This window comes from Bos taurus, chromosome 8, assembly GCF_002263795.3.
Source record: "Bos taurus isolate L1 Dominette 01449 registration number 42190680 breed Hereford chromosome 8, ARS-UCD2.0, whole genome shotgun sequence".
Taxonomy (NCBI): domain Eukaryota; kingdom Metazoa; phylum Chordata; class Mammalia; order Artiodactyla; family Bovidae; genus Bos; species Bos taurus.
The window spans coordinates 10,858,978-10,883,308 of NC_037335.1; the positions used below are offsets into that span (position 1 = coordinate 10,858,978).

The window sequence follows — 24,331 nt, forward strand, 5'->3', positions numbered from 1 at the left end:
ACCACCTTCTGAGATAGATGTTGTTAATTCTATTTTTAGAGGAAACACTCAGAACAATGACTTCTCTTGTCTAAGAACAGAAAGTGAAATCGTGGACAGGATTCAAACCCAGGCCTTTGCACTCTTAAGTTTGATATTCCTTCCAATGACTTCTCTTGTCTAAGAACAGCAAGTGAAATTGTGGACAGGATTCAAACCCAGGCCTTTGCACTCTTAAGTTTGATATTCCTTCCTTTCTAATCTATGTGTGAGGATCCATCCAATTTTCAGAGTCTATGAAATCCTCAATCTAATTCCTTTATATAATCTGCACTTCATACTAAGATGTCAGTTTTTGAAGAACTGTATACATGAGGTGCATGCAGTGTTCTTTTTAAAATTATAATATGTTAAAAGTCATCATTAAAATTGTTCGCTTTTGTAGAAAAGACTCTGAACCCACATAATCCCACATCCTGATTGGTGATTGTCACTGGCACAATTTTCATATGACTCTTTCACAATACTAAATATTTTTGCAATACTAAAGATATCCAATCTCATCATGCAGGATACTCTGGGGACCAATTAATATTTCAAAATAATTCATACTCGTGGAGTAAGTGTTTTTAATTGGAAAAAATCTGCCTCTTTGGGTAAAATGCTTTTCCATTATTATCAGTGGTGATTCACATGGATGGATGGGTGGGTGGGTGGATGGGTGTTTGACCAAAAAAAGATGCACAACATGTGAGAGCTATGAGTTGTTTTATTTGGGGGCAAAATGAGGACTGCAGCCTGGGGAACAGCAACTCAGATAGCTCTGAGGGACTGCTCCAAAGAAGCAGTGGGGGAAGGTCAGTATATAAGATTTTGATGAAGGGAGAGTTTAAAATAATCAAGTCCTTACTTTCGAAAAGGTTTTCTGCGAGTCACGAGGAGCTGATATCACCATGAGGGATTTAGTGCTTTTCTAGATATGAGGTGATGCAAGGATTGGGATCATGAAACCAATTCCTAAAAATATCTATCTGAAGACCTGTGCCACCAGCTTCCTTAGAGCACAGAGTGCTTCACTCTCCACCCTGAATTCCCTTCAGGGCATGTTGAAGGTTGGCAGCTGCAGCAGCAAAGGGTTCAATCTCTGCAGGGGCAGATGGCAAATGCCCTTGGCAACCACCAGTTTATAGTTGACAGGTGGATGGATGGATGGGTGGGTTGATAACTTATTCTGGTTTCCTGGACAGTGGTGTGGTACCGTATCAATAGAAAGAGATAGGAACTGGGTCTTATGATATGTGAGCCCTAGCCCTGATTCTGCCACCAACTATTAGATGACCTGGGATATTTTCATATCACCTTTATCAGCCTTCGTTTCCTCTTCTGAAATTGAGAAGTACATGATTCTTAAGGTCACTTTTAGCTCAAAGCATCCATGATCTAACTGTACCAGGGGTCTGAATTCTAAAGAACAAAGATACGAGATATCTGACACGTTGGCTGCAAATGTCATGCTCTGAAAAAGGAAACCCAATAAGTGCTGAGATTCCTGGCAAGTCTGGCCCAGATTCCTCACGTGCTTCTTTGTGAGAATAACTTCCAACCTCCTTAAAATACTCTGACAGGCTCAAGAAGCAAAGAAAGATGGATCTGAGGAAACCTGCCAATGGGAAGAGTTCACATCACTCCAACCAAAAGCCGTGTGGAAACCCTAGGGGACTGATCCTGAGCTGTTTGAAAACAAGCACTGATGGAACAGATTGTCCAGAAAGATAGAAACACAGAAACATCCTCGCTGCCTTCACTGATTTTAGATGATAGCCTCATGTGACTGTTGCTGGGGAGGCAGGCTGGAGAGATGGAGGGGAGCATCAGGAGGGCTCCACTGGAGTCTGGGGATGATCCATGCATGGGATACAGAAGAAAGTCATATAGTCTTTTGCATTATTATCAGTGATAATTCACATGGATGGGTGGGTGGATGGATGGATGGATGGGTGGGTGGGCTGACAGATGGATGGATAGGTGGATGGATGGATGGTGGATGGGTGGTTGGATGGATGGATGGGTGGATGGATGGATGGATGGGTGGATGGGTGGGTGGGTTGATGGATGGGTGGGTGGATGGATGGATGGGTGAATGGGTTAAATCTGGATTTGCCATTCACTAGTAGTGTTTTTTTGAACAAGCCACTCAATCTCTCTAAGCTTCATCTGCAGAACTGGGCATATAAACATGTCATGTATTCTTTTCTGAAATGGCCAGGTGGATGTGGCCCTGAGAGGAGACAGGTTCAGGCCGAGTTTCTTGTACTCACAGATACCAGAGACAGGAGGCATGCAGGCCACACAGAACCTTATGGGGAAGGGGGGTCAGAAGGCAGAAAACAGGAGTGAGGGGAACAGTCAGGCCCCAGCCTTTATTGGGGTTTCTTTGAGAAAGACAAGGCAGTTCTAGCTAGTTTGAATAATTTTGGTGGACTGTGGGCTATAGACGTGTTCTCTAGTTGCCTTGGGACCCAGCCTTGGGAAGATTGAGGCAGAGAAATGTTTTTTGGGGGCAGAGAAAAGAAGTGTGGCTCCAGATTGGATAGAAAAGGGATGCTCCCAGCAGGGCCCTTTGCATCTCTGAAAATTGGCCAGCTTCAGGAGGAGCAGTCTCTCCCCAGCCAGAAAAGTTTCTTAAGATGTCAGAATATCCTAATATACAGAAAATAATTATATATACAGGCATACCTCAGAGATCATGTGGGTCTGGGTCCAGACCACCACAATAAAGTGAATATTTCAATAAAGTGCATCACAGGAATTGTTTGTTTTCCCGTGTGTATAAAAGTTATGTTTACACTATCCTGTAGTGTATTAAGTATGCAATGGCATTGTGTCTAAAAAAAACAATGTACGTACCTTAATTTAAAAATACTTCATTGCTAAAAAATGCTAGGACCTCCTTGGTGGTCCTGTGGTTAGGATTCTGTGCACTTCCACTGCAAGGGGAGTGAGTTCAATCCCTGGTCAGGAAACTTAGATCTCACAATATGCATGGTGTGGGCAAAATAATAAAATAAAAAAATGCTAACCATCATCTAAGCCTTCAGAGAGTCATAATCTTTTTGCTGGCAGGACAGGGGAAGGAGGGAGGAGAATTGAAATATGGCAAGAATCACCAAAAAGTGATGCAGAGACACAAAATGAGCAAATGTTGGGAAAATGACACTTGCTTGATGAAGGGTTACCACAAACCTTGAGTTTGTACCAAGCACAGTATCTGCAAAGTGCAGTAAAGCAAGGTGTGATAAAACAAGGCATATACACGCACATACAATGCAGGACACATCTCATCTGAGAAGCTAGATATTTGAATGGTGATCTCAAAGGATCTCAAAAGTTAAAATACATGTCAACACCCAAATTAAAAGATTGAAAATATTAATTTATTTTTGGCTGTGCTGGGTCTTCGTTGCAGTGCGGGCTTTCTTTAGTTGCAGCGAGCAGGGGCTACTCTCTACTTGCAATCCATGGCTTTCTTATTGCGGTGGCTTCTATCGTTGCAGACCACGGGCTCTAGGCACGAGGGCTCAGCAGTTGCAGCTTCCGGGTTCTAGAGCTCAGACTTGGAAGTTGTGGCCCATGGGCTTAGTTACTCCTCAGTATATGGGGTCTTCCTGGACAAGGGTTCGAACCCATTTCCTCTGCATGGGCAGGTGGATTCTTATCCACTGGACCACTTGGGAAGCCCAGGTTTTTATTTCTTTATAGCTATGTTCCACTAATAAGTCTTTGAGGGCCACTTTCTAGAAATAACTGCAATAAAGAGGCTTGGAAATCAACACCCGCTTTTACTGTCCACCCCAACTTCTTTCCAGTTAATCTCTAGTAAAGGGCCTCACTTATATGGGTTAAATTGCATCCCCTCAACATTCAAGTGTTGAAGTCCTAACCCCCAGTACCCCAGACTATGATTGTATTTGGAGACAGGCCTTTTAAAGAGGTGATTAGAGTCAGATGAGGTCACCAGGTTGGGCCCTAAATCAATATGATTAGTGTCTTTATAAGGAAAGGAGATTAGGACACAGACATGCACAGAGGGAAGGCCACGAAAGACACAGGAGGAATGAAGCTACAAGCCAAAGAGAAAGGCCTCCAGCAGAAATCAGACCTGCTGACACCTTGATCTTGGACTTACAGCCTCCAGAACTATGAGACAACTAGTTTTTAATTTCTGTGGTTTAAGCCATGCAGTCTGTGCTATTTTGTTATGGTAGCCCCAGCAAAGTAATATACCACTTATTTGTTTTTTAAAAAATACATTTTAAAAAGAAGGCAAATATAAGGACAGATAAAGGGAGTGTTAGGAAGTTTGGAATGGACAGGTACACACTGCTATATTTAAAATAGAACCAACAAAGACCTACTGTACAGCACAGAGAGCCCTGCTCAAAGTTATGTAGCAGCCTGGATGGGAGGGAAATCTGGGGGAGAATGGATACGTGTATATGTATGGCTGAGTCCCTTTGCTGGACACCTAAAACTGTCACAACATTGTTAATTGGCTATATTCCAATATAAAATAAAAAGCTTTTTAAAAGACCCATAAAAGGAAGAAAGGAAACAATAATAACAAAAAGCATACCCATATATAGAATGGTTTTTAGATCTGCTTTTCTCAGGATGGGGCTTCCCGTGTGGCGCTAGTGGTAAAGAACCCGCATGCCAGTGCAAGAGACGCAGGAGATGTGGGTCCGATCTCTGGGTGGGGAAGATCCCCCTGAAGAAAGGAATGACTACCCACTCCAGTATTCTTGCCTGGAGAATTCCATGGACAGAGGAGCCTGGCAGAGTACAGTCCATGCGGTCGCATAGAGTCGGACACGACTGAGTGACTGAGGACACACGCGTGCACCCCATCAAAATGCTGCATTTCCTGACATTGCTCGTAATGATTTCAGATACTCTGGCCTCTGAAGTGAGGGTCCTGGGAACAGCCTCCTCAAGAAGAGCCTTTTTCATCATAATTTGTCTTGGATCCCATTTCCACGGTCATCAAGACTGAATTATGAGAGACTCCGTTGGCTTGGACCACCAAAGGGAATGCCTGTGCCAGGAGCACAGAGCACCCAGCACACCTCTGGGGAAAGTAACCAACATATCGGTGGAGTTTTTCTTCCTCTGAGGTTGTGCCAGGCCATCCTAATGTGGATATCCATGGCTGTCTGCTGGCCGGCAGTCAGCCTCTTCTCCGTGCATCCTCCAGTTCAGAGTCTGTGCTCCTCCATGGGCCAGAGACAGGTCTATGCATAAAGGCTGGGCATCTGGGTTGCACTGTTTCAGAGATGCCATCTGCATCCTTCATGCTTGTTTCTTGGATCCTGCCTGAAGGACCTAAAACTGGCCACTGGGCTTACTTACTTAGGGAGCCCTCTAGTCCCAGAACTGACAAAGGCCTCTGCACACAGGCATTCAGGACAGCACACCCATGTGGGTAAAGCATGTGGCCCTGGGAGCCACTGGTTGATGAGTCTTCTGGTGAACAGAGCATCAGAAAGCTCAGGCCACCTGGGCAAAGACGGAGCTTCTGGTGGTTTCCTTCTCAAAGGGCCTCCTGCTACTCTGCGCTGTGGCTGCAAACTCCTGGCTCTCTTCTGTGTGAGTGCAGGGGATGGTGGGCTGCAGACAAATAAGCCAGTCTCCAGCCTGTAGATGATGATCCAGGACATCCTGCTGAGTGAGCTCGGAGCGGGGACATGTGATATTGGGTAGGCCAGAAAGTTTTCCAGGTTTTTCCAAAACAGCTTACTGAAAAATCTGAATCAGATTTTCGGCCAATCCAGTACTTAAAAAAAAAAGTTAATAAGCTCACCCCAAATGTACCAGGGTGGCTCAGATGGTAAAGAATCTGCCTGCAATGCAGGAGACTTAAGTTCGATCCTTGGGTTGGGAAGGTCCCCTGGAGAAGGGGCCTCTGGGCTACCCAGTCCCATATTCTTCCCTGGAGAATCCCATGGACAGAGGAGCCTGGCGGGCTGCAGTCCATGGGGTCACAAAGAGTCAGGCATGACTGAGCAACTAACACTAACACTTTCAAACTTACCAATCTGCTGCTTTCCTCTTTGGGTCCTTATACATGTCCTCTAATACCTCACCTGCCCCGTCTGCTTCATTTCCCCTGCCTCTGCCCTTCATTTGCAAAACACACATTCAAAAATAAAATAATCCAAAATTTCCAGAGAGTGAGAGCAGGGCAGTAAGCCCCAAGCATGGGGCCCTTTTGCATGTGGGGCCTTGTCACACACCACAAGGCTGGCCCTGGTTTTCTCCTACCTCTTGGAAACTGGGGAGCCCTAGTGAAAATGTGCATCACTTTAAGTGCTAAAGATCTACCGATAACCTTTTATGCAATTTGGAATGAGCATTATGGTCCAGTTTTAAATGAATTTTCTATTAAAGTCACATGTATCTAGATCTCAGGAAATCCAGCCGGGTGTTACGGACCTCCTGAAAGAAAGCCTCCTTTCTTGTCTCTTTCTTGGTGCTTAAATTGAGGTGCCTGACTTGCAGTTTCATTTCAGCCCCATCCTTTCCCAACTCTTCCCTCAATGTGTGCGTGCTCAGTTGTGTCCGACTATTTGCGACCCCAGGGACCCACCAGGCTCCTCTGTCCATGGGATTCTCTAGGCAAGAATACTGGAGTGGGTTACCATTTCCTTCTCCCGGGGATTTTCCCGACCCAGGGATCGAACCTTCATCTCCTTTGTCTCCTGCATTGGCAGGCAGATTCTTTTACCATTGAGACAATGTGACGCTCTGTGAATTCTGACACCCACCTTCCTCACATCAGCATCATGAGCCTAAATGAGGACAAGGCCAGGATGGCTGCATGGGACAGTGGAACAGCCAGGCAGGTCCAGCTCCTACTCACAGATGGTCACTGCGTCGCTTGAGTTTCAATTTTTGATCTGTGATATGGTGATACCATCTGCCTGTAGGCTTGGAAGGACCACACAGTTCTATGGCCCCTGACTGCATTCTAGAATCTGCTCCCTTCCTCCACCGGCCTTCTCCATCAGACTAGGATGCCAGTTCTCCATGCCCCGCACCCCCTGACACCCAAACCACTAACAAGTCCCTCTCACTTCTAAGGCTGATGCAGGACTTCTGCTCAGGTGGCCTGGAAAAAAGGGGGAGAGATACTTTCTGTTGTTTGTTTTGTGTAAGGGTGGGGCCAGCAGGGCCTTCATAAACCAAGCATCTTGAGCTTCCTTTCACTCTTTCCTACCTTCTCAAGCTCCTTCATCTGAACACAGGCAGAATTCCTACTTCACAAGTGTGCTGGGAAGATGAAACGAAGTCACTCCTAACAAGAGACTAAAGCTGTGTTTGGCATATTTTTGTTCAATCGCTAAGTTGTATCCAACTCTTTGTGACCCCACAGTCTACAGCACTGTCCTTCACCATCTTCTGGAATTTGCTCAAACTCATGTCCGTTGAGTCGGTGATGCCATCCAACAATCTCTTCCTCTGTTGCCCCCTTCTCCTCTTGCCCTCCGTCTTTCCCAGCATCAGGGTCTTTTCCAAGGAGTCGGCTCTTTGCATCAGGTGGCCAAAGTATTAGAGCTTCAGCTTCAGCGTGTGGTAGGTGCTTAAGAAATGTCATCTCCTAGCCTGCTCCCCCAAGTAGACTTTGGAGTTCAGTATGGGGCTGACCACCCCTGCAGCAGGTATGGAGGACAGAAGACTGGATAATGGGACAGATGACCCCAATCCATCCTTATTTATGCTCAGGCATCTCTGGCCTTCTCTGAGCCTCTTTTTTACCCTTTGAGGATATTAGGAATACTTGCAGCACTGCCTACCTCCCAAGATGAATTATATTTTAAATTAAGGGAGATAATGAGTGTGAAACTTTGTACAAAGATAAAGGGTTATTAACACAAGTGCTCAAGGCTTAGGTCGCCAAACCTCAAACAGAACACTTTGCTTTTCTTCCTCCAGCTCACAGGCACCTCCCCTGCTCTGCTGGCACGGTGGGTGTGTCTGATGTGTTTGGGGAACACAGCCTCTCTGGTCAGTCTGGAGCATCTTGACTTCACCAGCATATGATCATTTTTTAATGAACATAAAAGATGATTATGAAACAGGGAGCCAGCTCAGGGCTGGGGTCTGGGTGGGAAGACTGCAGGAAATGTGTTTGTGTGACTCACCTAGCCCAGGGTGTGGCCTGACAGATATTCATCCATCAATCAAATATTATTACAAAGTGTACATGAACACATTCATTAGGATTCAGCAATTAGTACTGAATCAGAATCTGAATTAGAATCCATGATTCCTGCCAAGCAGCCTAACTCCCACCTGGGTTTATGATGGGGAACTCACTACCTTTAAAGCTTATTCCCTATTTGTGCGTCTCTGTTAAAAAGTGTATTCTAGGGACTTCCCTGGTGGTGAAGACTCCATGTTTGCACTGCAGGAGGTGTAGTTTAGATCCGTAGCTGGGAAAAAATAAGATCCTGCATGCCACGTGATGTGGCCAAAAATAAATAAATAAATAAGTAATAAAATAAATGAAAAGTTTATTCTGTGCTTTCCACCCTTTCAGTTCAGTTCAGTCGCTCAGTCGTGTCTCACTCTTTGTGACCCCACGGACTGCAACATGCCAGGCCTCCCTGTCCATCACCAACTCCCGGAGTTTACACGTCCATTGAGTCGGTGATGCCATCCAACCATCTCATCCTCTGTTGTCCCCTTCTCCTCTTTCCCTCAGTCTTTTCCAGCATCAGGGTCTTTTCCAATGAATCAGTTCTTTGAATCAGGTGGCCAAAGTATTGGAATTTCAGCTTCAGCATCAGTCCTTCCAATGAATATTCAGGATTGATGGTGTCACAATGGGAGCTCTGAACCCCAATGACCTGAATCTAAAGTCAGTCTCCTCTGTCTACCAACTATGTGACCTTGTGAGTTACTCGACCTCTGTGTGCCTCAGTTTCCTCATTTGGAATATGAAGATCATAACAACACTTATAGGCTTATTATGGAATTAAATGCATTAATATGGGAAGTACTTAGAACATGTCTGGCACAGAGTGAGGACTTGGGAAATGCCAGTAATTATTGTTACTCTACAATTTATCTTCCCCTTTGTGAAAGTATGAAAGCTAAAGAATAGTTAGAGCAATTAAAAGTAAATACAGCAGGCAGAGAGATAAATGAACTGTTTGCATAAACATGAATTAAGAGAGTCACACTCAAGGAAGAATTGTTCCCTGTTGAGGACAGCAAACATCTGGAAGGGATTAAGTGGGGGTAAGAGGGGGTGGGGTAGTGTGAGCTGAGAACACACTGTGACTGCTGGAAGGAGAGAATTCATTTCTGGGGTGGGTAAGTGATCCCAAAAGAGGGAGGCTGCTCTGGGCTTCTACAGCACGACTGGATGCCCAAAGAGTATTTACTCTTTCAAATAATTTCGTTCTGATTAGACTGAGTACCTAAAATACCCATATCATTCATTTGAGCTAATTCATTAAATTAAAAAACCCAGAAATCAAATTGTAAAGATAGGTAGGTAATGCATTGCCTTGAGAAAGTCACTTCTAAAATGCAAATATACTAACATAAAATAACAGGCTACCATTTTGTATCTGGAGAAGGCAATGGCAACCGACTCCAGTACTCTTGCCTGGGAAATCCTATGGGCGGAGGAGCCTGGTGGGCTGCAGTCCATGGGGTCTGGAAGAGTTGGACACGACTGACCGACTTCACTTTCACTTTTCACTTTCATGCACTGGAGACGGCAATGGCAACCCACTCCAGTGTTCTTGCCTGGAGAATCCCAGGGACGGGGGAGCCTGGTGGGCTGCCGTCTATGGGGTCGCACAGAGTCGGACACGACTGAAGCGACTTAGAAGTCACTTCATGGGATTTTCCAGGCAAGAGTACTGGAGTGGGGTGCCATTGCCTTCTCCGATCTGTGACATTAACCATATGAAAATTGTAATACTCAGTGCATTGAGGTTTTATTGAAACTGGCACATTTAAAAATCTATAATGTACATGTGTGTGCTAAGTCACTTCAGTCATGTCCGACTCTTTGTGACCCCATGGACTGTAGCCTACGAGGCTCCTCTGTCCGTAAGATTTTCCAGGCAAGAACACTGGAGTGGGTTGCCATTTCCTCCTCCAGGCGATCTTCCCAACCCAGGGATCGAACCTGAGTCTCTTATGTCTCCGGTATTGGCAGCTGGGTTCTTTACCACTAGCACCACCTGGAAAGCCTATAATGTAATTACAAATAGGTATAACTTATGGGAAGTGATTTGGCTAGAATTTTTTTCTTTTCTTTTTGTGATTTGGTTGGAATTTTTAAGAGTTATAAAAATGTCTATAACTGTGGCTCTACTAATCCAGCTTCTAGGAATTTATTGGCAGGAAAAAATTCAAGAGAAGGAGGGACCTTTCTGCACTTGTTTTCGATGATTGAGAGTGGGTAAACTACCAGGCATCTCCCTGATGGGCTCTTAGGCAGCCATCAGAAGGATAATTATAAAGGACAGATGGGGAAAGTGTGAAATAATCATTCACAAATTTAAAAAGCACAGGAATTGAATTGTAAAGACTGGGTATGCATTTGGATGGAACTAGAAGAAAATGGAAAGGAAACCAGTGTTCTTTGTTGGAGGTTGTGAGATGGTGGAAGAATTTTTTCTTTCTTTCCTTTCAGTTTATGTTAAAATTGGTTGTGCAATGAAAAATGATCAAAGACTCAGATGGACTCTCTAGGAAGGGGTAGCTGATTGTCAGCCTTCACCATATGGGCAAGTTTCAGTCCAGTTTTCTGAGAGAGACAGGGTCTCAGATCTGAAAGCTGGGGGCTGATGGGCAAGGCGGGTGGCCTCCCAGGGCACAGGGACCACCTGCAGAGGGAGGGAGGGAGGTGCTGGTGGGAGCTGGCGGAGAGTGGCTTTAAGGGAAACTGCCTCCTTCACGGGGTTGCCTCTGACAGGCCTGAGCTAATGAGCATTAAAATCAAGTACTTGCACTGTTCCTCTTAGTCATTCGCAATCCCAACGTTAAAACCAGAATCGACAAACCTAGTGTTTACTCCTTCTGATGAGCTGCGGTGTTTCTGAATCTCAGAGCATCCAGAGCACAGACTGACACTAGAATATCAGGCTTTCTGGTTTCCAACCGCCCTGTCTCAAATACTTGTCAATCAGTCTGGTCGAATATCAGACAAACACAATCAGGCCCTGGCCTGCGATGACTTCTTAGGCAGACAGTTCCTGTGGTTGCTTGGGTTGTGATTGCATCATGGATTCATTTCCCCAGAACCTTTACTTCTATTGACAACTCTTTTTAAAAAAGATTTCTTTATTTGGCTGCGTAAGGCGTTATTTGCAGCAGGCGGAATATTTCATTGTGGCGCACGGGCTTTCTAGTTGTGGCTCGGGCTTAGTTGCTCTTCAGCATGTGGGATCTCAGTTCCCTGACCAGGGGTCGAACTCATGTCACTTGAATTGAAAAGTGGATTCTTAACCACTGGACCTTTCCAGGGAAATCCCTTGACGACTCTTTGACTAACTTTTCAGAGTAGTGAGGCATGAAGGGAACCGCTGGACCAGGAGTCAGGAAGCATGCCGTTAGGCAGATCATAAATATGCTCATGGTTTCAGTCTCTTTATCTGTAAAATGGGGAAACTTTTTACCAAAGACTGCCTAGACTCAAAATCAATGATGCAAGTCTGAAAAACTCAGTTTGGGCCATAGTAGAGAGTCTTCTGCCCAGAATGAAGTTGAAGACCCCTCTTCCAAACTTCGCCCAGTCTTTATACACCGTGGAAAGAAACAAATTTAGATCAAGCCCCACCCTGTAAGGGGATGTTGACACCCTGTTATGTGCAGAAGAGGTTAGCCAGGCGGTATGGACACTCAGAAGCTAGTCAGGAGACAGCTGATGAAGGAACTGCTGACTTTAACCAGAAGCATTGTTACATAGCCAGGATGTGATCACTGTCTTTGAGATTCTGAAGAGCTGTCTTGTGGGAAAAGTAAAATTCACTTGCTTTCTGTGACCTCAGAGGGCAAAATCAGTGGTTAGAGAGTACAGGGAGGCAAATTTCAAGTCTGAACAGAATACAGAACATTCCAGCACTTAGAACTAACTGAAAGTGGAGAGAATGGCTTTGAGCAGAGGTTGGGCATATGCTTTTCTTGGAGATTAAAGTGCTGAGTGAACACTTTAATTTTGTTGACTATTGTCATTTTTTTGTTTCTGGGTGTGCCATGTGGGATGCAGGATCTTAGTTCCCAGACCAGGGGTCGAACCCTGCCCCCTGCAGTGGTAGCACTGGATTGCCAGGGAAGTCTCAAGGGAGAATTTGAAGTGGGGCTCAAATGCTCCTCTAATGCTGTGAGCCTCTGAATGTAATCTGAGATGACTTACATCCTCCAGGGCAGCCACCATAAATGCTGTGCACTGGCAGAAGCATCAGCTCCAGCACCCACAAAACCACCTTCCTCAGTCCCAGCTTGAGGTTCAGGAAAGAGCTAGTGTATATGGATCCCCTCATCACTTGAACAAGCTGTGTACCAGATTCCCCAGCTCTCTCCATCCCAAGATTTCCAAGGCAGAATTCCCTCTGTGCCTCCTTCGCCTCCACCTCCTACTCTGCCCCACCCCCACTACTAGTTTCCATCTTTCTGGTGTGTAGATCAGAGAGGGAGACAAAGGTGTGGACAGTGCACAGCAAACAGACCAGCATTCCTAGACATCCCAGGATGTACCAGGGTTTGCTGTGTCCCTAAGTGCTCCATGAGCATGCAGGAGACACCCGATGCTAGATGATAATGACTCAGAGGCACGCCCCTCCCCTTCATATTGTGAACTAGCTGCTTATAATCAAGAAAAGGAAACCTCTTTTTCAAGAGAAAAGGGTGGAAGACCATTGAGGTGGTTGTCTGAGGAGGGAAATGCACATGTGCTAATTCACTCAGTTGTGTCTGACTCTTTGCAACCTCATGGACTGTAGCCTGCCCGGCTCCTCTGTTCATGGGCCCAGGCAAGAATACTGAGTGGGTTGCCATGCCCTCCTCCAGGGGATATTCTCCACCCAGGGATCAAACCTGAGTCTCTTATGTCTCCTGCACTGGCATACGGGTTCTTTACCACTAGCGCCATCTGGGAAGCCCCAGAGAAGGGAAGGTATGGTAAAAAGCATCTCCTCTAGCCTAAAGGGAATGGGATCCCGAACTGGGGAGTGGGAATTACCAGCGCTGCCCAGAGCCTGGCTGAGTCTGCTGCTGGCATGGTCCCTTTAGGCAGTTCCAGAGCAGACTTGGAGGGCAGCATCTGGGTTCCAGAGCAAGCAAGCCCTCTGGGTTGGAATCCTGTCTCCATGTCTTACTTGCTGTGCTGTCTGAGGCAAAAGTAACAGCTTTAGCCGTAAAGAGGGGTAAAAAAGGGTCCTTTGCTGCTCTTTAGTTGCTCAGTCGTGTCCGACTCTTTGCAACCCCATGGACTGTGTAGCCTGCCAGTCTCCTCTGTCCATGAGATTTCCCAGGCAAGAATACTGGAACGAATTGCCATTTCCTTCTCCAGGGGATAAGGGTACCTCCCTTCTAAAGTGGAGAGGATGACACACAATATTGGAGGGTAAGCCTCGTGGAACTGCTGATGCCTGATCCTTTCCAAAATACAAAAAAAAAAAAAAAAGAGAGAGACCGGTTCCTACGGATCAACCTCATCCATAGATAAGTCTGTGCGTGAATGCGTGCGTGCATGCATAAAGGCTAAGTCGATTCAGTCCTGTTGGACTCTTTGTGATCCCATGGACTGTAGCCCGCCAGGTTCCTCTGTCCATGGAATTCTCCAGGCTAGAATACTGTAGTGGGTCGCCAGGCCCTTCTCCTGGGGATCTTCCCAACTCAGGGATGGAACCTGCATCTTTTATGTCTCCTGAATTGGCAGGCGGGTTCTTTACCTTTCGCCACCTGGGAAGCCCATAGATGAGTCCAGGGGTTCCCAAACTCAACCGCATCTTATAACTACCCTGGGCTCTTTTTTAAATTCCAAAGCCCGGGTCACCTCCCAGACCCATCCGATCACAATTTCTACAGGTGGGATCCCTGGCCAGGTGATTCTCACGGGCAGACGTGTTTGGGGACCACACTGGCTGAACACCGTTTAGGGGATGTGTTAAGGCGCTCAGCCTTAGCCACTTCTCCTTTTCTTTCCTCTCGTTGAGCGTCTCCTGCCGGGGCGGGGGTTGGCGGAGGATCTCCGCAGCCGTCTCATCTCTCCACCTCCTCCTTCTCCTCCATCTCCGCAGTGTCCAGGCCCCGGAGCTCCCCGGACGACCTGAAGGCGCTGACTCGGAACGTGAACCGGCTGAACGAGAGCTTCCGGGACTTGCAGCTGCGGCTGCTGCAGGCCCCGCTGCAAGGGGAGCTGAGCGAGCAGGTGTGGAAGGCGCACGACGCGCTGCAGAACCAGTCGGACTCGCTGCTGGCGCTGGCGGGCGCGGTGCAGCGCCTGGAGGGGGCGCTGTGGGGGCTACAGGCCCAGGCGGCGCAGAGCGAGCAGGCGGTGGTCTTGCTGCGGGAGCGCGCGGCCCAGCAGAGCGACGCGGCGCAGCTGGAGCTCTACCAGCTGCAGGTGGACAGCAACCGCAGCCAGCTGCTGCTGCGGCGCCACGCCGGCCTGCTGGACGGGCTGGCGCGCCGGGTGGGCGCCCTGAGCGACGAGCTGGCGGACGTGGGCGGCGCGCTGCGCGGCCTCAACCTCAGCCTATCCTACGACGTGGCCCTGCAGGGCACGCGGCTGCGAGACCTGCGCGTGCTGGTGAGCAACGCCAGCGAGGACGCGCGCCGCTTGCGCCTGGCGCACCGGGGCTTGGAGCTGCAGCTCAAGCAGGAGCTGGCCGTGCTCAACGGTGTCACCGAGGACCTACGCCTCAAGGATTGGGAGCACTCCATCGCGCTGCGCAACATTACCCTGGCCAAAGGTATTCCCCTTTCCGCCACGCACCGGGCCCTCGGGGACTGCGAGGGCCCTTACCGCTCAGCACTTCTTCCCACATGATGCACACGACTCCCCTAGGCCTGGGAGTCCCACTCCCTCCCCAAGCCCACACCTCCTTTATTAAGTCTCGCCCTCAAAGACCCTGGAGTGTCCCATCCAAACGGATTATGTGCATTTCCAGGCCTGCACAGGATAAAGGTCCTCCCTGCCACCCCGCTCCTCCCCCAAGACAGCACACACTCTGTTCACACCCCGAGCCATGAGAATGGCCAAGGGTGGCTCCCGGGGCCCTGGGTGGTCAGAGCCTTGGATGTACCAGCCAGAGCCTCCAAGAGTTTGGGGTTGGGGAGGAAAGCAGGGCTCAAACTGGGGGTAGGGGTGCTCCCCCAGTGTCCTGGTGCTTCCATTGTGTTGGGTTGCATCCCCGACATCTACAAGGCCTGCACTTGGCCAGCTTCAAGACCAAAGAGAGAGCCTGGAGTCAGCAACAGGAACATGGATGGTTCACCGGAAAGGGGAGCTGACAAGTCTGAAGCAAGGTTCTGCAGCGACTCCCCACTGTGTGTGGCAGACATCTGGCAGGTCCTGGCCGTGGTCTTTGCTCCTGGGGGAAGGGGAGATTGCCAGTTATAGGGGGATTTGATGTGGGGTGGGCTCATTGGTTACCAGGGAAACCAGCATAGGGGCATGCCCCTCACCTCCCCTTTGATAAACTGTCACTAGCTAGGGCCCAAGGCAAGTATGTAGGAAGGTCAATGATGTGAGTAGGTGTGGGTGAAGCAGGCATTGGTCAGGTGGGGGATGGACAGAGAGCAAGAGAACAGCCATCTTGGGTGGCCTGACCATACACAGGTGGAGCTACAAAAAGTGGGAGAATTCCAAATTTGAACCTGCTCTTCCAGGCTGTTATAAAGCCATAGTTCATCCAGGTAGAAGAACATATTTTATTTTCTTTAACAGTGTGTTAGCTTCAGTTTTCACTCTTACATATAATGGCAAAAATGTGCAGGCCTCCATTTGGCCTATTGCTCCAGGTCCACCAACATCAGCATCTTTACAGCCAACCTCCCTCTCTTGCAAACCTGACTGACTGCACCCCTACTCACCTCTCCCCAATTCCTTCCCACTGGTGTCCACCCTGCACATCATTGTCAGAGGCACAGTTAGTGAAATGTACTTTCCCTGCACGACCCGCTGCTCAGAACCTGCCATGACTGCCCCGGAGTCTGTCAGGTGCACCAAAAGTCCTTAGGCTGACAGTGGACAATGATAATACCACTTTGAACACCAGCTCTGTTGGGTACCAGGCCAAGTGTAACTCATAGAATGTCTTTTAAAAACAATCATGAGATTCAGGAAACTGCTCACAGTGGCAATCTGGGAGGTGATGGGCCAGGATTCGAACCCCAGCTTTTCTGATTGCAGAGACGATGTGCTGTCCATTGCATCCCTGTCCCCAGCCTATCTTTCCTACCTTCTCCTCCACCTGGTCCCCTGTACCAGGGTTCACTCTGCAGGGGCCAGTCGAGCAATGTCAATGCATAAAGTGACTTTGGTGTCAGGGGAATAGTAAGGGTTATGACAGGTCTGGCCCGTTTTGGCCTCGACATAGACAAGGTCTTCCCATTTTTTCCAGAGAAACCAGAAACATGGAATGTTCTAGAAATTTTTTAATTGTTTAACTCCGTGGGCCAAATACTACATATCTGTGGTTCCTGTATGGTCCGCAGACAGCCAGCTTGCACCCTCTGCCCTGTGTGAAGCATCCAGTCCAGTGGGACATGTCTTGTCCCTGCCCTGGAGACACACCCCTCCTTGCCCACTCCCTTGGCTTTCATCCAGCCATTCCTCCCACTGCAAAGCCCTCTTCTTCTTCCTCCTCATCCAGACCCCACTGCTCCTTCCCATCTCACTCAGACCCACCTCCTCCAGGACCCCACTGGCCTCTCTAGTTCACTGAAGTCTCCCTCCTCTGAGATTCTGTATTTATCAGAGCAGAAAGTAGTCATGATGAAGACTTCTACTTATAATACTTTCCAAGTCCGGTTTATAATAATAAAACATCATTTGGTTTTAAAGTGGGTCCCCATCACCAGCTGTGAGCTTCTTTGAAGGCAGGGTTCACTGGAGAGCCAATAGGATTTCTGCAGAGAAGCAGCTGAGGCTCCAGGAGGAAGTACCTGGCTTACTCCAGGCCACACAATTAGAAATGATCCAACCTAGGGCTTTTGTTTTCAACAGCTTTAGTAAGGTATAATTTGCATGGCTTTCCTAGTGGCTCGCTCAGATGGTAGAGAATCTGCCTGCAATGCAGGAGACCTGGGTTTGATCCCTAGGTTGGGAAGATCCCCTGGAGAAGGAAATGGCAACCCACTTCAGTATTCTTGTCTGGAGAATCCCATGGAGAGCCCATGTCATCAGATGACTGGTTTTCTTTCTTGGGTGACTTTGGGTTTCACGTTTCAGAAATCAAAGAACAGGAGGCAGTGTGTCTTCTTCCAAATCCACACACCTGGGGTCTCAGCTTCTTGTTTCCTTGACCTCCCCAGTCTGCATGCTAAGTTGTTTTCAGTTGTATCCAACTCTTTGCGACCCCATGGACTGTAGCCTGCCAGGCTCCTATGTCCATGGGATTTTCCAGGCAAGAATACTGGAGTGGGTTACCGTGTCCTCCTCCAGGGATCTTCCCGACCTAGGGATCGAACCCACGTTGGGTTATGCCTCCTGCATTGGCAGGCAGGTTCTTTACCACTAGCACCACGTGGGAAGCACCACCCCAATCTGGTCAGTACTTAGTAATAGCAGCGACGCTGAATCATAACCTACAGTGAACCTACAGGTGAACAGACATTTTGTCAACTTTAATTTTCTACATGGACATTAACGATTGCTAATCCTCACATCCTACAAAAATGGTGTTACTGAACCCATTTTATCTTTTTTTTTTTTTTGGCCATGCCACGTGGCATGTGAGATCTTAGTTCCCCAAACAGGGATTGAACCTGAGCCCCCTGCAGTGGAAGCACAGAGTCCTAACCACTAGACTCCCAGGGAAGTCCCTGAACCCATTTTATAGTTGAGAAACTGATGAATTTCCCAATGTTTATTACAATTGGCAAGTAACAAAGTGACAAAGCCAAGGTTCAAAGTGGGTCTTTCTGGCTCAAAAAAAGCATGTTTTTGTCACTAAGTATGGTACTTTCCAGGGCGGAGAGAGACTGGCTAGGAGCCATGAAGACAGAAGAGAGAGTGGTCCCTCAGGTCTATCCCTATATTGGGAGGTAGTCACTCCTGTTGGGCTTTCCCGCGGCTCAGATGGTAAAGATTCTGCCTCCGATGCAGGAGACCCAGGTTCTATCCCTGGGTCAGGAAGATCCCCTGAAGAAGGGAATGGCAATCCACTCTAGTATTCTTGCCTGGAGAATCCCATGGACAGAGAAGCCTGGCAGGCTACAGTCCATGGGGTTCCAAAGAGTCGGGCACAACTGAGCGAGTAACACTTTCAAGGGAACACTTTTCCACCAGGCACTCCCCCTCCCTTCCTCTTCCGGTCCACAGATGATGTCCCCGTGCTTCTTGCTGGTGCAGCCTCCTTGGCCTTATCGAGCATTTCACATTCTTAGTTTCTGAGTCCACTCTCCTTTTGGCTCAAGCTAAAACAGCTCCAGATCACCCATTCGCCATGGTTCTTCCAGTGGAATCCTCCAAGCGGTCTTTCTTTGGTTCTGAAACTAAGTTCCACCCTTGCTTCCTTTATACCGAAATTTCCTCTGAGTTCTGCCCAGGACTGCCTTGTAGTCTTCAAGCTTCACATCTTTTTAAAATTCGTATTTATTTATTTACTTTGGGCTGTGCTGGGTCTTCGTTGCTGCACCGGGCTTTGTCCAGTTGTGGTGCATGGACTTACTGTGGTGACTTCTCTAGTTTCGGAGCACGGGCTCTAGAGCACGGCTCAGTAGTTGCAGCATGAGGGCTTAGTTGCCCCGTGGCATGTGGAATCTCCCTGGACCAGGGATCAAACCCCCTGAATTGGTAGGAGGATTCTTTACTGCTGAGCCACAGGGGACATCCCAAGCTCTGCATTCTTGATGGGCTGCTGGCTCTTCAGAGATGAGCACCATTCGGCCCCTGCCTCTCCCAGGACCTCCACTGTGCTGTGTCTCCCTGTCCCTCCTCCCTCTCTCATGGTTGCTGGGGAAGTTGCTGGGGACCCAAATGGTGTGATTAAAGAGAGTTCCCTTTGGCATAGCGGAATATAATTACCATGTAACTGCAACAACACAAAACTCTACCCTGGCTTTTGGATAAGGGATTTTTAGCAGATAAGCTTTGCTGAATTTGTATATTGTGGTCTGAGTGGCTTTTGTTGACTAGTTTTGTTCAGTTCCACTCAGTCTTTCAACACACACACCGCACACCCTCCCACTCTTCCTTTTCCTGGCTCAGAATCCACAAATGCTCCACTGTGTATATTTTTATATATATGAACTTGTTTATGTTATTCTTGAGCATGACCCCAAATGGTTGCATTCTCTCACTTTGTTCCACAGTTTTCTACGGGTTTTGCCTCTGGCTTGTCTTTTGTGTACATTCACCGTGGTGCTCTCTGTTTCCTGCTTTGCGTTCTCAGCACTGATCAGGTCTGTTGAAATCTCTCTGCGGTGCTGAAAGAAGCAGAGAACCTAGATGATCAGGCAGGCGAGGTGTTCCAGGAGAAGGAAAGCTAACCAGAGAGGGGAGGCTCCCAGGAGGGGTAGTGTGTGAGCAGGGGCCTGACGGCAAGACTCTGCAGCCACGTGTTCAGCTGCAGTAGGCTCTGTTCGCTACATGGATGTTCGTAGACTCCCAGAAGGTTAGAGTGACAGATGGGCTCTGAAATCAACTAGCCCATCCCTCGTTTTGTAGTTAAGGCCCTGGAAGCTCAGAGCAGAGAAATGACCTGCTGACATCAAATCCCCAGCCAGTGGCCCTGCTGGGCTAGAAAATTCATCTCTCAATTCATGAAAGCAAGTTGGCAAAGCATACTTATCTGTGGGCTGCTTTTTCAAGGAAAAAAATAGACCATCTAGTAGAGAGTCCCATTCAACAAATATTCATATGTAGGGACTGTGTCTCCACCTCCCCTCACAGCGAGTGGCAGGGGGCTCTATTGTTTCACCTTCCACATCCAACTCTGCTGGGAGGGGAATGGAGTGTGCAGATAATATTTGAATGAGCTTTCTTTTTTTTTTTAAGAATTTATTTATTTTTGGCTACCCTGAGTCTTCTGTAGGCTCTTCGTTGCTGTGTGCAGTCTTTCTCTAGTCGCAGTGGGTGAGTTTCTCATGTGGCTTCTCTTGTTTGGAGCACAGGTTCTAGGGTGCAGGGGCTTCAGTAGTTGTGACACACGGGCTTAGCTGCCCTGTGACATGTGGGATCTTTGTTCCCAGACCAGGGATTGAATGCATGTCCCCTGCGTTGGCAGGCGGATTCTTAACCACTGGACCACCAGGGAAGTCCCGTGAATGAGCTTTAAGCTTCTCCTCGTTCACACTGTCACTGTCTCATCGTCTCTGTTTCATTGGAACAGGTCAGAGCATAGGTGAGGTGAGGTCCTGCTGGGACAGGAGGGGAATGCATGCTGCGGAAGTCATTGGTTGCACCCAGCCTTGCCCACTGACCCTTTGCCTGAGGCTCTGGGGAAAGCTGGCTTTGCAGGCTGGCCACAGCCTGGTGCATATACTTGGGGCCCCAGAGAGGGTGCACGAAATGAGGCTCGAGAGCTCACGACAGTGTAAATGTCAGTGTAAACGTCAGTGACGAGAATCCGGAGCCCCAGTGACATCAGGGAAGTGGAAGCAGAGCCATTACTTTCGGGACCCCACCTCCAGCAGCCGGCCTAGGATTAGCATACTTCTGCTGGAGTGTTTACATTACAGTCTCGGGTCACTGTTTCGCTGGCTTCAGGCCTGCCGCATCAGCTATCAGTGAACATTTGTTCTTGGCAGGTCATTGTCTAGATTCCAGCACCCACGGGTCCCCCACTGCATCTCTCATTCCAGGATCCGGGAAGGGAGAATGAATTGTCTTTCCCTTCCCGCTGGCTGATCCTCAGAAGAATCCTGGTGTTTCTGCCCAGTGTGCGTGCGTGCTCAGTCGCTCAGTTGTGTCCGACTCTTCGTGACCCCGTGAACTGTCACCTGCCAGTCTTCTCTGTCCATGGGGTTGTCCAGGCAAGAATACTGGAGTGGGTAGCCGTATCCTCCTCCATGGGATCTTCCCGACCCAGGGATCGAACCCAGGTCTCCCACCTTGCAGGCGGATTCTTTACCATCTGTGCCACCAGGGGAAGGCCTTCTCCCCAGTCCCCAGATCCTTTGTTCTGAGCTGGAGATGCTTCCAGCTGAAGCGGCTCAGGGCAGTCGGGTGAGTGCAGAATTGCGCTGGGGGGTGGGCTAGACCGGTGGACAGGCAGGGACCTAGGCATGGGACTGCTCTGCTCCCACTTCCCCTGTCCTCTGTGGCAGGAGCTGGGAGAAGAATGTTGACACCAGGCCAGAAGCACAGTGAGGGACTCTGGTCTGTTCCTATGATTGAGGAGAAGTGGATTCTGCTCCTCCTGTCCCAGCTTACCTCTTTTCCGACCTGCTCCAGTGATAGAAAAGATGAGATGGCGTAGATGGTGAGAATCTTAAAACTCATCCGAATGTTACTCAAAGAAAATGAAAAAATGCATTTGCAGGAACATGAATGGGCCTAGAGATGATCATACTAAGTAAATCAGACAGAGAAAGACAAATATCATATGATGTCACTTACATGTGGAATCTGAAGTATGATACGGATCAACATGTCTATGAAACAGAAACAGACTCAGAGATACAGAGGACAGACTTGTGGTTGCCCGGGGGAGGGGGAGGCAGGGAGGGATGGATTGGGAGTTTGGGATTAGCAGATGAGAAGTATTAGGTATAGAATGGATAAACAGCATGGGCCTACTCTGTAGCACAGGAACTATATTCAGTATCCTGTGGTAAACTGTAATGGAAAGTATGAAATATATCAGTTCAGGTCAGTCACTAAGTTGTGTCCGACTGTTTGTGACCCCATGAACTGCAGCACGCCAGGCTTCCCTGTCCTTCACTATCTTCCAGAGCTTGCTCAAATTTATGTCCATTGAGTCAGTGATGCCATCCAACCATCTCTCCCTCTGTCGTCCCCATCTCCTCCTGCCTTCAGTCTTTCCCAGCATCAGGGTCTTTTCCAATGAGTCAGTTCTTCGCATCAGGTGGCCAAAGTGTTGGAGTTTCAACTTCAGCATCTGTCCTTTGAATGAACTCCATTCATCTGTCCAGTGAATATTCAGGACTGATTTCCTTTAGGATGGACTGGTTTGATCTCCTTGCGGTCCAAGGGACTCTCAAGAGTCTTCTCCAACACCACAGTTCAAAAGCATTGATTCTCTGATGCTCAGCTTTCTTTACAGTCCAACTCTCACACCCGTATATGACTACTGAAAACCTAACTCAGGATCTGACTACTCAGGACCTGACTTGATGTCATGTTCTCCGGAAGCCAGGCTGACAGTCTGGAGCTTGCTTGGACTCCTCCCTTTCCTCTGCCCCAACCCCCTTCACGGCTCTCATCCAGGTGATTCCCGAGGCTTGTCTCTCCCTCCTTCCTCACTGCCTCCCTCATCGGGGTCCTCCCGGCCTCCCTTCCTGGCTCCAGCTTCTCTCTCTTACCCACTGTTGCTGTCTGATTGATCCTGTCAGTGTTCAGCCTTCTTTATAGTCCAACTCTCACATCCATACATGACCACTGGAAAAACCATAGTTTTGACTAGACAGACTTTGTCGGCATATTGTAAATATAAAAATATTATAGATATATAACTGAGTCACTTTGCTAAATAGAAGAAACTAGCACAGCATTATAAATCAACTATACTACAATAAAATTAAAAACAATCCTCATGCAGGGACCACTGGGATGGCTTACACCATATAGCAGCTTCCATGACTCCCCAGAAGTCATTCCTTGAATCTCACTCATGTGCTGGATGCTATGTGGGGCCCAGGGCCATGGAGAGCGGGGCTCTAGCCCCACAGGTAGGCCTCTTCTCCTTGGGGACCACAGTCTGAGAGGAGTGACAGTGACAGGCACGTGGATACAGAGTGGCCTGTCCAGTCTTGGATGCTTCCCTGGGGAATCTGTGCACAGTGATGCTCGTGGCTCCTCCCAGCTCTGAGATGTGGGGGTTCCGCCCTGGTGCCCTCTGAGATCAGAGGGGTGAGTGTGAAGGTGAGCTTCAGAGCTGAGAGCGATGGGCCTCTGAGAAGGGAAAGGACTTGGCTAGTATTTGGGGACACCATGAGGAGAAAGCTTTGGCTGAGGTGGAGGAGAGTTTGTATCGAGAAGCATCAGACTGTGAGTTTGCAGAAGGGGTCAGGTTGGGAATGATTTGCAGGAGTCTCCAACAGAGAGGGCTGCTCGTCGTAGTGTGAGGGGCTTCCGAGGGCTCTGAGTTCACCTGATTTTGATGGGATCAATTGGACAGCAACAGTGGGTCATTGAGAGAAGCTGGAGCCAGAAAGGGCTCCACCCCTATGAAGGAGACAGGAAGGAAGGAGAGAGAGACAAGCCTCGGGAATCACCTGGATGAGAGCCGTGAAGGGGGTGGGGCAGAGGAAAGGGAGGAGTCCAAGCAAGCTCCAGATTGTCAGCCTGGCTTCCTGAGAACATGACATCAAGTCAGGTCCTGAGTAGTCAGATCCTGAGTTAGGTTTTCAGTAGTCATGTACGGGTGTGAGAGTTGGACTGTAAAGAAGGCTGAGCATCGAAGAATTGATGCTTTTGAACTGTGGTGTTGGAGAAGACTCTTGAGAGTCCCTTGGACAGCAGGGAGATCAAACCAGTCCACCCTAAAGGAGATCAGTCCTGGGTGTTCATTGGAAGGACTGATGCTGAAACTGAAACTCCAATACTTTGGTCACCTAATGCAAAGAGCTGACTCATTGGAGGAGACCTTGATGCTGAGAAAGATTGAGGGCAGGAGGAGAAGGAAGTAACGGGATGAGACGGTGGGATGGCATCACTGACTCAGTAGACATGAACTTGGGCACACTCTGGGAGCTGGTTAGGGACAGGGAGGCCTGGTGTGCTGCAGTCCATGGGGTCGCAAAGAATCAGGCATGACTTAGCGACTGAACAGGAACAAATAGATCTCAAGAATGCATCACCAGCAGTCAGCGCTGATTTGAAGAAGTGCTTGGTCCTCAGAGCTCCAGACAGCCTGGCCCCTTGAGACCCAGACTGGCCACATTCCAGGCTCCTCTGAGTCAGCCTGGCTAGTAC

General features: G+C 48.4%; 1 protein-coding gene across 1 annotated transcript in view; it reads left to right on the top strand.

Moving 5' to 3' along the window:
• The window catches only part of SCARA5 (scavenger receptor class A member 5), a 133,176-nt gene that overhangs the window by 62,418 nt on the left and 46,427 nt on the right, over positions 1 to 24,331 (top strand). Inside the window, exon 4 of the mRNA NM_001102499.1 lies at positions 14,304 to 14,978. Within this exon, the coding sequence (NP_001095969.1) occupies positions 14,304 to 14,978 (675 nt within the window). The remainder of the gene's footprint in view (positions 1 to 14,303; positions 14,979 to 24,331) is intronic.